Source organism: Nesoenas mayeri (genome assembly GCF_963082525.1).
Source record: "Nesoenas mayeri genome assembly, chromosome: 15".
Classification (NCBI taxonomy): domain Eukaryota; kingdom Metazoa; phylum Chordata; class Aves; order Columbiformes; family Columbidae; genus Nesoenas; species Nesoenas mayeri.
The window spans coordinates 3,288,981-3,301,809 of record NC_137559.1 but is presented as its reverse complement, the minus strand read 5'-3'; the positions used below and the strand labels follow the sequence as shown (position 1 = coordinate 3,301,809).

Sequence of the window (12,829 nt, the reverse complement as noted above, 5' to 3'; positions counted from 1 at the left end):
GATACCGTCTTATGATCGCTCTGCATCTTCAGGCATCGGGTTCGCTTCAGGAAACTACACACCTCAGCAAACACTTGAGTTCTTAACTCAATATTTAAATGTGAGGCAGACCAGTCCTTTATTTAACAGGATGCTCCCAACACAGCAGCATTTGATGTGGGCACCCTCCAGCCAACAGTGACAGCTTTAGGAAACATTGCTAGAATGCTACAGGCAAGCCTGAACAATGGCACTGAAATTAGAAGCAGAAAGGCCCGGCAGACTGAGAACTAAACGAAAACCAAAAGCTTTTGCTCCTCTTTTCAGAACTGAGAGACAAATCATAATGCAACAGCTGGAACCACTGTAAAATGTGTTTAACATCAGCAGAAAACACCAAATTGCTGCTTTAATTTTGGAGGCAAGAATGGATTCTTACATTGTAAAAGTCTTCACGTTTTAAGTACAAGTAGTGGCTGGTGTACATATTGCAAAGGCAACCCAAGAATTATGAGAGCAGGAAGGTAAGAAGGCTTCTTATGAATTCTTGTTGTGCCTTGTTGCCTCTATTTCACTTGATGAAAAGCCAAATATGAGTTTACTCCTTGCAACCTGCTAGACAATGTTATCCAAAGGAAGCAATAAAATGGAAGCACGGATGAAACTGAAACGTTGGGTTTGCCCAGCAAAGGTGAACTGGGGGAAAGAGGAGAAATTCCAGCTCTTGCCTGCTGCAGCTCTACAGGCAGGTTGCCCAACAGCCAAAGAGGTTACAAACCCAACCGCAGATGGGAGGAGAGACGACGATTCAAACACAGAGCCACGAATGACATGGAATTCTGGCTTAGGAAAACACACACCATGGAGCCAGGAAGAATGTTCCTCCTCATCACAGGGTACCCTGTTTCTCAGTTGACACAAACATCTTTTCTTTTGCCACAGATTTGCCTATGTGTGGTTTCTAATTCAGCAATACAAGGGGATGGAAAATCCAACAGCTTGAGCTCGCTCTGGTCTCCCGCCCTCTCCTCCCAGCCCTGGGTTTGCTGTTCTCTCTTACCCAGGATGACTCCATTGGGCTCCTCCGGCGGCTGCCAAACAATCCGTACGGATGTCAGCCTCACCTCGGGGAACACCAGCCTGACGGGCGGCCCAGGGGCTGGAAAGACAGACAGACATCATGCTAGCAAGCACTGCACGTCAGAGGAATTACAAGTTCTCTGCTCACCTTACACAGGAGGCAGCTCAAACTGTATCTCACCAATGATAGATTGTTAGGAGCACCTACATACATAAATAATAGACATTTATTTTGAGGAATTCTGTCCATGGCCAAATGCCTCCAGCGCCCACGGACACCGAACACGACACAGAACTAATGCACCCTACAGTGTTTTACTGCAGCTACAAAATGCGTTTAGCAGGATTCTCTGACCTCTGCCAGAGTTATCTCCCCGCAGCGTTGCGGGAGCCCCGCCAGCCGTCCCCAACACCCCCAGGTAACTGTTAACACACTATCAAGCAAGTCACCGAGCTGCCTTTACAGAGAGTTATGTGTCAGCTTAATCTGCTTCATACCTGTTGGAACCGAATAATCTCTCCTCTCTGTGTCATCAGCACCAGCTTTGAACTGCCTCTGATTTTACATGTGCATTTTAAACAGTGGGGTCTGAGCAGGAGAACCTGAGGCAGGTGAGATGCACATTAATCTGGACGGCTGGTGGCTGCGCTGACCAGCCCCGGTTCACAAGGTGAGGAGATGCTAATTCACACAATTAGCATCCGCAAAACTTCCCCTTCAGCACAAATTCCACCTGCATTACCCCTGATGATACTTTTTAATTAAGTTGAGCCCAGAGGAGACACAACATATTTATGTCAGGGCTAAGGAGATGGAAGAACAATTTGTATCATTTGCCAACATGCACTTAAGGAGGGAACTGTTATAATGGGGTTATCTAAAACAAACATTTAAAAATATTTCTCATTATAGTCCGAAATGCACATTTCAGTGAGTGCTTTCTTGCTCCCTGCAGAGTTCTGCTAACAGTAATTTCTCTTTGTTTCCTTTCAAAGAACAGCCAAGTCCCCACACAAGCAGCGATCTGAGAAAATGGCTAAAAAGATGTCAGGGAGCTGTTGTCCCTGTTCCTGTCCCCGTCTCTCCATGTTCATAACTCCAAAAAATCTCATTTAAGCCAGAAGTCTGAATGTATTTTCAGCCCAACAAAATTACCTGAATGAATGCGCAATGTTTATTGCATTATTATTGAAAAGATTTTGATGAAAAAAAGAGTGACACTTTTTTTGATCATCTTCATTGAGAGTAATAAACAGAAGCCTCTCACACTGATATTAACCTTCATTTAATAAAGAAAAGGTAATGAAACTAAAAGTAACTTCAACATCTGAAAAAAACCACCCTAAAATTGTTTAAGAGCTGCACTAAATGTCTGTAAAACCCCACCAGCAGGAATGTTCCCACCACACCGATGTGTTGGGTCCTTCAACACTAAATTGTGCTTGGGAGTCCCTGAGCCCATGGGAAGCCCTGGAGGCAGCTGCAAAAAGCAGCTCGTCTGATCATCTTTCAGGGTCAATACCTTATTCTTTTGGGAAAAAAATGAGAACGGATTACTGACGTTGCAAATTCTGCATCTCTCCTTCAGTCCAATCCTAACCTGATTTGTTTATTGCTTTCAATTGCAGTGCTCTACTCTTTTTTTAGAGCATGATTGAACTTCAATAGGAATTTATAATTGCACTCTCAAAATTGTCTTCAACAGAAACTGTCTACACGGAGCTTCAGAGCACAATTCTACAAGTTCTTTTCCTCTTCATCAGCCACAGAGAAAGAAGAAATGAGGGACTCTGGTTTTGCCAAATGCTCAGACCCTGACCAATGGAATAGCGCTGAGTTATACCAGGTGGGGATCCAGCCCTAAAAGATACAAACACCCTTAAGTTTGGGCTGTTGTCTACACTTGTATCACTAAAAGAAAGCAGTGCTAAAAGGCTGGATGAAATAAGACACATATTTTGGTAATCTGAACTTACTATCATCCTTGGTTCTTTCTATAACTGCAGGAGAGCTGGGGACTCCATCTCCAATACGAGTGAACGCCAAGATCTGGATCTCGTAGAGCACGTATTTCCGCAAGCCAGACAGCAGGCAAGACTGTGTGTGGTTACCTCGTACTATTTGGCTCTTTGGTTCAGAGTCTAAATCTCTTGCTTTGAACAGTATCTGTGGAAATAACACACACGAAATACAAAGAGAAAAGATTGTTATGTAAGGACTGAAAAAAGGAGCACTTTTAGATTCCTCTTTTTCACATAAAATGAGGTTATATTCACCAGTCACCCCTTTAAAAACCAGCCCACTTCCTGTATCTTCTCCAGCTGATTTATAAATAAATAACTAATGCAAAAAGATACGCAGGTAATGCATTAAAATGAAGGAAACACGAAGCTGCAGTTGCACACCTTGTAGCCCAGGATGAGGCCGTTCTGGTCGGACTCGGGGACTGCGGTCCAGGTCAGAAGGATCTGGGTTGAACTCACGGCTTCAGCAGAGACATTCTCAGGAGGAGCAGAAGGAACTGGAATCACACGCCACAGCCAAAAGCAAAAATATAATAGGTAAGACAAACGAGATTATGTTTCTCCATTCTCCCTACCCGCTTGGGATTGTTCCAGGGCCCCATTGAAGAGCATCCAAATCCAAAAGGACTGGAATAGGTTCTAGATGATCCCTTCCTCTTTTGTCTTCTTTATCTTTCAGCCTGCTTCACAATTCCTTGCCAGTTCCTCTCAAAAATCACAATGTTTGTAAAGAGCTAAACAATTAATACTAAGCAGTGTCTACAGATAGAGAGTAAATAGATATCTATACATTTCAGGTTCTATATATTTGCAGTAATTAGAATCAAGTTTAAATTGCCGGACTTCTCCAGAAGTCTATCTCCTGGTATTTCTTTCCCATACATTTTATTTCCCTATGCCTAAAGCTAGAAATCTTTATGAATGGGAGTTTATCTTATGGTACAGCCTGTTCTAACAAGAAGTTTTACGCCACCCCGGGTTGCTATATTATCTGAAAGGAAATTATAGCATCTTGTCTAGAGTTAGCAATAATTCCAACCACTGGTCTGCGGTTCTGTAAGAAGTTGTTTAACCTCTAAGCTTTTTGATTATGTGATAGCGCTCGACATTCGCAATACATCAATTATAGACGGATACATTAACACAAGGTGTATTTTCAGGGACTGATACAGTGTGAGTGAAAGATATGCCTATTTCACTTATGTTGCAAAATTGGCTTTTAGGAAACTAGAAACATCATTAGAACTGATGGCACAGGAACACTGTAATTTGCTCTGACTCGAGAGAAAAGCAAACTTGCATTTTTTTCCTCATGCCATTAAAATTAACCGCTGCCGAACAGCCACACAACTGCAAGCTTTTGTAGGCAAGCTTAATAGCAGGCCACGTTACACAGCCAGAATTTGAGGCTATTTTTAAGAGTTCACATTTTACGCTGCCCTTTGGCATTTTTTTTTTCCTGTGGCATTTCCAACATCTGAAGGGTACAATCTTTTCTAAAGCACGATACATCTGTCAGGCCCCAAGAGAACATTTCACCAAGTTACGTTACACAAGCACTTATGGATGGTAAAACTTGATTAGGTCCGGAATATATCACAGAAAGGAGCACAAGGCTCTGCCAAAAGTGATGCTGCCCCGACTGTCCGAATGAAAGAACAGCTCTGCTGGTTTGAAGGCGAGCTCCCCAAGCTCCCAGCAACATGAACGAGATAATGAGTATGACACCAGAATTAATATAAATTGAAAAGAAAACGCACCGCCCCCCACCCTTGTGCACTCAAGGTTAACCGCGCAGATAGTAATTTCTGAAACAATTTCGCTGTTACCAATTATTTGGGACATGAGAAGCAGAGCACCATCACACAACACTGCAGACGACTCAAATCTCATTTTTTTTCCCCCTCCAACGCTGAAGTGCTTCTTTTTTTTTAATAAAAAATCTCCTAGATTTATCCCCCACAAGGATATAATTATGTTAAAGGAAAACAGATTGCCAGGAGCCACGAATGTCTTTGGATAGCTGCCATAACTTTATCAGTAGATCTTCACAAAGAGCTACTCCCACATGAATCACTTCTGGAGAGAGAAAGGGTGGAGGTGGGTCTCAGGAAACCAGAGCGCGTAGAGGAAAGAAGCCCTTTCCAGCCACCTTTATTTTTTATTTTATCTGGTTTGAAACCTTTCAAGAGAGGAAAAAAGTTGCTTTATTTTACAAATATTTATTTTGCTCTTTGATTCGCAGCCACGAGATTTCCCCAATTCACAAAAGGTGGTGGCTGTGCCCGGGCTGGCCCCGCGTGCTTTGAGGTGTGTGCACAGCCCCGCTGCTGCGGGCACTGCGGGCTCACAACGGAGACAATGGGCTTGCTTAAGATATATTAGCCCAGACTCCTCTTAATTCCCATGGACAGCCAGGGCAGCCGCATGTTCCCTCTCACTGGAAAGGACTCTAAGCCAAATGCCTAAATCGTAACAATTCTTGCGTTCATCGAGTACACTTTAATTCTCCAGTTCTCATATTAGCGTTGAGAATTTTATTCTAATACGGATCTATGAATTCACGACCTGCAAGTGGTATTATGGATCTTGCTGTTACCAGTCTTTTATCAACTAACAGACTTTGGTCGACCTTTTAAAAATGAATTGAAGCGTAACCTGCTTTTCAACGACCCCTCTCCTCTCTCAGGACATCCAGAAAGTCAAAGAAATTACAGTTTGCTACGACTAATTAGTGGCTTGAGCGAGGCATCACGACCCCTCTTTCCTCTGCAACTTCCCTTCTCTAATGCTGGTTTCCTCAACTCTTGCACTAAAGACTTTGCCATAAGCTCCAAAGCCGAGTTCTCATTAGTGACCCACAAGAACAGCACAGAAGCCAAACAACAGTGTCCAAAAAAAAAATTCTCAGAGCTTTAACAAAATGAACCGGAAATACCGAAACTAAATGATGAGCTAATCAGCTGCACGGGTACTTTAGAATATCAAACGCAGGAAATTATAGACTTAGTGGCACTGGAACTGCAACAGGAACTCAGGTTTTTAAGGTTATCTGTGTTGGCATCTAAGATCATGCATCCTCTTTCTATATCTGACATAGCCATAAGCAGCAAATGATGCTGTTTTATGTCTCTAACTGGGCCCGAGCAGATTTTGATAAGCTAGCCTGTATTCTGGCTTTCTAAGAAAGCCTGAGAGTGGGATGCAGTGGTTCTCTCCACTTTTGCAGCTCATTTAAGCTGAACATCCATCACTGGTGTTTGAAAGTAAAAATTAGGCTGCCATAATGTACATCTGCCATCAATTAAGAAGTGCGAATTAAGAGCAAGGTTCATGGCAAAAGTAGCAGAGCTGCAGCACGCAACCATTTTGCCTATAAAATTAGATACCGCAGGCCAAATTCTCAGCTTGTATAAACTGACAAATCCTGCAGTGACATTGGACCACATCTGAATTATCAAGCGATGCTTTATCACACCACAGTAACTGCCTCATGAAGGTCAGCCTCTGAAACATGAAGAGATTGATCCCTGCCATAGATATGTGACCAGGCTTGTACAGCAGCTGATACACATTCATGCAGCTGAATATTAGGAGTCCAAAATATTAAGGCACCAGGTTAGCTGTATTTGAGATGAATAGTCTGAAAATAAGAGGGTTTATATCTAAAAGGAAGCAGCCCTGTCAAGGTTGCTCTAATACACCAGAGGTCTTGGAGTTTTCTTGCTTTCTCTATATTGCACCTACTATCATTTTCAATTTATTGAGTGGAAACTGAGCTCGTTACTCTGCAGTTATTTTACACAGTTAAATTTAATGAGTTATTTAATTTCTAACATTATTAAACTGTTTTTTGGATTGATAAAACCTGTCCTGTTTAAAAATCCTAATTCATCCCCCTCCACCTTCAGCTGCTTGAAACCTCATACAAGATTTTCATTTTAGGGTTTCCCAAATGTGTTCTAAGTCTGCGCTACCAAACCCCACAGCATTATTTATTCTCTCATAGTTTCTTTGGTTTCAAGACGTTTTATATTCAAGAGCTTCAGAAAGTGGAGAGTACCTATAAAGGCACGCTCCTTTATTGTCAGCGTGTGTGCTCGGCTATTAGTGATATGATCACACATCCTAGAATAAAGAGAAGTGCTCGAGTATGGCTTTATTTTTAATGAAGATTTTGGACTCCAGTGGCCATACTGTCATTAGAGACAATGAGTTCTGACTTCTTATGCTCCTTGGACAGTGTAAAACCAAGAAGCCACCATTGGATCCTGGCCAGGCCACCTCTGGCCAGCTGTGAGGGATGTTTGCAACCTGCAGCACCCGGCAAAACCCACATCCCTAAGCCTCCGCATCTACAAAATGCAAAAAGAAACATTCAGGACATTGGTCTTCAAAGGACATTGAAAACCTATGTGATAAATAGAATTTCTCTCTTAGTTCAGAAGACAGACATAAAAACGCCTTGACCTCTCTCTCCGGCTTTAGATACCTTTTATTTGCATTTTAACGCCGGTTGACTGTGCATACAGGTTAAGTGTAGATTCCCTGAAGTTCTCTCACACAGCTTGCTGCTATGTCAGCTGCTCTTCTGTATTCTAAATTTAAGAAGATACAGCCAAAAGTCTGAGCCATGACTTGTTCTATTCAAGAAATCAGATGCTAGTATCAAAGAAAATACATTAAAAAACCCCACCACCACAAATGAGTCCTTATGGCCTAGATCACAGCTTTGTGTTATTTTGATCGCAGTTTCCGTGTGCCTCCTACAATCAGTTTCAAGTCAACCTTCTTTTAATATTGCGAGAGAAAATGCCAAATACACATGTAACCTCTGATCTTTAGATGCTGAGCAAGAGTACTATAATCCTAAGGTTTTATGAAATCACTTAATCTTAGTATTTACTACATTTCAAAAGAAGCGTTTGAAGAGCAGCAGAAAGGGGAAAGTGAAGAATGCGGTATCTTTTTATTATGATACGAAACATTTCAAAACTGTTTTGTCTGGGTCACGCTATCTCTAACTCCAGCAAAAGCACGCCCAGTTTAAAATACCGCTGGCAAGAGCTTTCCAATCACTGATTCCTAAAGAGTGACACTTTAATGGAGGGGGATGACTTCGTTTGGGTTGTTCCTCAGCTGGTTTGAAGGATGGATGTCTGAACCAGCACACCGAACCCTGCCGCGTCCAGCACGTCCCTGCTTCCCACCAACTAATGTTGCATGGTACAGAGTGCACAGACATGCATATATATGTGTGTGAGTGTATGGTGTGCATAGGATTAAACTCTAAAATATTTTTAATGAAAAAAATCAGAAAAAAAAATAAAATACTTTAGTGTTGAATCTTGCATAACTACAGGTCACAAAGAGCTTCTATTATTAAACCTTTAAACCATATATGTTATCCATTCTGTTATTCACCTGCATTACAAATTTTAATTTATCAGGTGCATGTAGGGTCGGTTTGGAAATGAGTTTGGTGGAACTTCACAGCTAGAGAGCAGGTTTTCAAGATCCGTCTTTCCCGTTGTTGCTGTGCTAACAATAATGTACTGTTGCCTGAGATTGAGAGTTTGCTTCTGATATTTGAAGTCTCTATGCTAGTACACACAAATCAGTTAGACAGTACAGTGCTTGTGCTCTAGGTCTATACACGGGTTATGTCTATATGTAGGTTATGTCTACATAGCTTTGTACACACAATTTTAGATGGCAGCTCTGAAAACGTGCCATCAAAACCTCCAGTAATGATTTGGGTATGGGTAATCAGCTGTCTAAAAAAAACTTGTGCCCTTTGAGAAATATTTGGTGCTTGAAATTACATTTCAGATAACCACAACTATCGGAAAATCTGCCCCAGTCTAGAAGGAGACAAGGAGAGGGGGAGAATGAGGGGCAATGGGATTCTGGAGAAGGAGTAGAACCCTGAGAGACCTGCTCAGCCAGAGCAGCCATATGCACTTTTCTCTGTGTGTTGTCTGTACTGCTGCCAAACAGGGGCAGGAATAGGGCGAGGTTGTTTTGTTTGCTTTAAATATATAACCTGCAGGTTTATATGCAAGAAAACGGGGTAGGAATAAAATAAATAACTCCTTCAAATGCCTGTATGTCTTTTTGCCTTCAGTGCATCTCGAGATTGTTTCTTTTTTTCTTTCATTTTAGATTTAATGCATCAACAAGCAAAAAGAAATAAAACACAACACCAACACAAACCAAACAACAAGAAAGAAAACTGAATAAAGGGCAGAAAACGCTGACGTTCTTGGATGTGTCCTTCACAGCAGACTTGGAGCTTTGACTCACCCGACTCCCGCGTGCGACCTCTCACGACTTCGCTCCACGGTCCTGCCCCGATGGCGTTGAAAGCCTGGATCTGCAGCTCATACTCTGTCCACTCCTCCAGATCTTCGATCGTGTATTCCCTTTCCAATCGGTCATTAATCACCTTCGTCAAGGAGAGAGACGGCAGATCCACACGCCAGAACTTTATCCTGTACCCCACCGACTCGGGATTGCCGTTGTACTGCGTGTCGGGGAGGGGCTGGTGAACGACACAAAGAAAAGCACAATATTCCTATACAGAACGCATCATGCAATCTATATACCATGGCCGTCTGAACTCATATAACACCATAGGAAGGCAAAACAGATCAAGAGTTTGATTTTACGTTTTGTTCATGTTTCACAATCTCTGTATTTCTGTGTTGGTTGAAATTTTCCTTTCATTTTTACGTTCATTTTGAACCAAATACGCTCACAGAACTACGCCATTTGCTGTGGGTGTATCAACAGAGATTATATGAACACAATGTATTTCAGAGCTTTGTGATTAATTATGGAAATGAATGATAAATTAGTGAAGCATGTGACAAATTCATTTATCGCACAGTTTTTACATTTTTACTGACTCTCTGCCTACTCATTTATCAGCAGAGATTTATTCTAGTATTCTAACTCCCCAAGCAATTTCAGATATTATAATATGAAATAATTAGCCTACTTCACGAAGTTTAGAGTTTTCCCCCATAAAACTAACTACACGATGCCATGGATCGCTGATATTCAGTTCTGAATCACTGGGAAAGTTTGATATATATTAACATTTCACAGCTTAGAAGACTGTATCCCACAGGCAAGCGGGGCTAGAAATGTGACCCTGGTTCTGTAGGTAGGAAGGAATTCCCAGCTCCCAAGGGGACACAGATTCACCTGCAGGTCTTGGAAAAGAAGAGATTAAACGCTTTCAAAAACTGACATTATTAAGCATGAAAAAGGTATATCGGGCCATTTTGAGCTGTGGTTGTTGCTCCTCCTGAACTCTGCGCAGTTTGACTCATGAAAAACAGGCTCCCAGGTAGCACAGCAATGAAATACAAACTTCAAAATGTTTTCAAGTCTCTCAAAACAACCCTGAGTTAATTTTGATGGAAGACACGTAGGTCTGGATATAGTACCAAAGGTTTAACAACGTGGGCATGTTCTTCACATGGTAAAGCCATGAATGAGGTACGTGGGTCCTATCAAGTGAACTGCAATGGCTTTTCTATGGAGAATGAAGTGACACCTTCAAGTTTGATGTTTTGGTCTTTCAAGGCTCAGAATTCAGCAAAGTTTCCCATTGAGAAATTGGAATTATTCCTTTCCAATGGGAGAAAAATCTGCTTCTTTCTAGCCTGATTTTCATTTCCAGCCGTAATGAGTTTATGCATGGAAAAGCTAACATTTGGGCAAAAGGAAACCTGTGCTTCATCAACTTCACACCACAGTAACCCCAGTGGAAAATTCTGCCTAACAGGGGAGAAGAAAAACCATTCTGGAGCAGGTTAATTGCCAAGTAAATCCCAATACAGCAACTCTGCAGGTAACTGAGACAGTCAAAGGGGCACAACAATGTCATCTATCACTGCATCTTTGCAATTAATAATTTCTTTCTACATTTTATCACATACCTCCTCATAAATACAATCTTCCTACAGGAATGTGATGTGCAAACTTTGCTGCCTTTGAACTGCAGCTGTTCAGTATCTGTAGGATGATTGCAAATGGCCGGTGCATACCTTCTGGGGATGGTTTTGTACAAAGCAAACAACTGAGCCCTAGGAAACTGCAAATTGGCTCAAGTATTATATCCCTGTCCCAATTGTTGACCCAGACTGTGGAACTAGAGAGTCTCAAAAGCCAAGGTTTTACACATAGGCATATATTCCCAAGATGAAGTGGCAGAAATAGTGGCAGAAGGCAATTTAAGTGATTAATAAGGCACTTAAGGTGGGTCTTAGATTTCTGACTGTTCTGGAGAAGGAAATAATTTAATTTTGTCCTTATTCTTTATGGGAAAGGAAAGGAAGGGGACGGGGAAGGGGACGGGGAAGGGGATGGGGAAGGGGATGGGGAAGGGGATGGGGAAGGGGACGGGGAAGGGGACGGGGAAGGGGACGGGGAAGGGGAAGGGGAAGGTTCTTTCCTGAGTGCTGGCCTGACCCCTTGGGGAAGCAGCTGCATCCCGAGCCCCCCGCTCACCACCCATCGCAGCCACAGGCTGGTCTCGCTGGCCGTGCGCACGGTGACGCTCCCAGGAGCAACATCTGGCGGAGCCTGGAGTGTCTGGATGACACGGGAGGGCTGGCTCAGCGGGCTGGGACCCACCACGTTCACCTGCCGCATCCGGAACCTGGAGCGGAGGAAAGACGCGGTGCACATGGTAACAGCTCAGCAAATGGTACCTCCCTTCTCAGAACAGGAAAAAGATGGAAAAATACAAATTATGCCTTTCTAGATGTTCCACAAAGGTTGTTGCATGCAGGTCCCCTCTGTATTCACTGCTGAATGCTTTATGGTAACTGCTTTCAGATCCTCTCAGGTATTAAAAAAATGAAAATGAGATTAGCTTAGGGTCTATTAGAAACTTAGGTATTTGTGCGAGAAATTTATGTTAATTATACCAAGCCTGATGAGCTTATACGAGCAGTAAGTGATTTTCTCTTGCGATGCTCGTACAATACATTCAGAAAGGTATTAAAATATCAAACTTCAGATAGTCTCATTCCCTGTCAATATAAAAAAATATACTAGCGATAACATTTCCCCTCAATTACTTGTTGAAAGGAGCTGATTTATTCCTGTGCTGCAATTTCAGCCTTCCTGCACGAGAAAGATTAAGTTATTTAATATGGATATGCATCTTTAAAAAATACCCTGTCTGCTTGAAACCATCTCTTCTACAATAGAAATCCCTACTGGGTCACAAAAGATTTACAGAAATCTTTTTTTTCCCCACAAAGCACAAAATAATTAAGACGTGCTGTACATTTCAAATACTCTCACCCATCACAAGCAATTAGAGGTATCCAGCACTTCCACATAAATACATGACCTGTTCATACTAAACACCTAATTTTTGGACCTAATGGCTGAGCTTGTGAAAAGGGTGAGCTAGTCAACATAGCAGTGTTCATTTATCTGCTCTGATCTCCCTAGAAAATGCATTAAAGGAGACATATTAAACAAATACTGTCCTTGATTTCACGCTCAAACATTGGCATAAAATACAGAAAAGAAGCTGGCTGCTAAAGATGGGTTGGATAATTAGCTCTCATGATGTATTTCCTCAGTGGGCAATGAGTAAAGCTGACCAGAGGGCCACGCAGCCATTTGGCAACAACTCTCTAGGTTTCAAAAAATATATATAAAATTGCTCTACAGTGAAACAAAACAAAAAGAAATCGCATATCTGTGCATGCAT

The 12,829-nt window shown here is 42.1% G+C and overlaps 1 protein-coding gene across 1 annotated transcript in view; it reads right to left on the bottom strand.

Moving 5' to 3' along the window:
- SDK1 (sidekick cell adhesion molecule 1) overlaps nucleotides 1-12,829 on the bottom strand; it is a gene marked incomplete at its 5' end in the record, with an annotated part of 363,636 nt that overhangs the window by 67,740 nt on the left and 283,067 nt on the right. Inside the window, 5 exons of the mRNA XM_080353916.1 lie at nucleotides 1,040-1,138; nucleotides 3,037-3,226; nucleotides 3,466-3,581; nucleotides 9,391-9,628; nucleotides 11,608-11,758. Of these exons, the coding sequence (XP_080210042.1) occupies nucleotides 1,040-1,138; nucleotides 3,037-3,226; nucleotides 3,466-3,581; nucleotides 9,391-9,628; nucleotides 11,608-11,758 (794 nt within the window). The remainder of the gene's footprint in view (nucleotides 1-1,039; nucleotides 1,139-3,036; nucleotides 3,227-3,465; nucleotides 3,582-9,390; nucleotides 9,629-11,607; nucleotides 11,759-12,829) is intronic.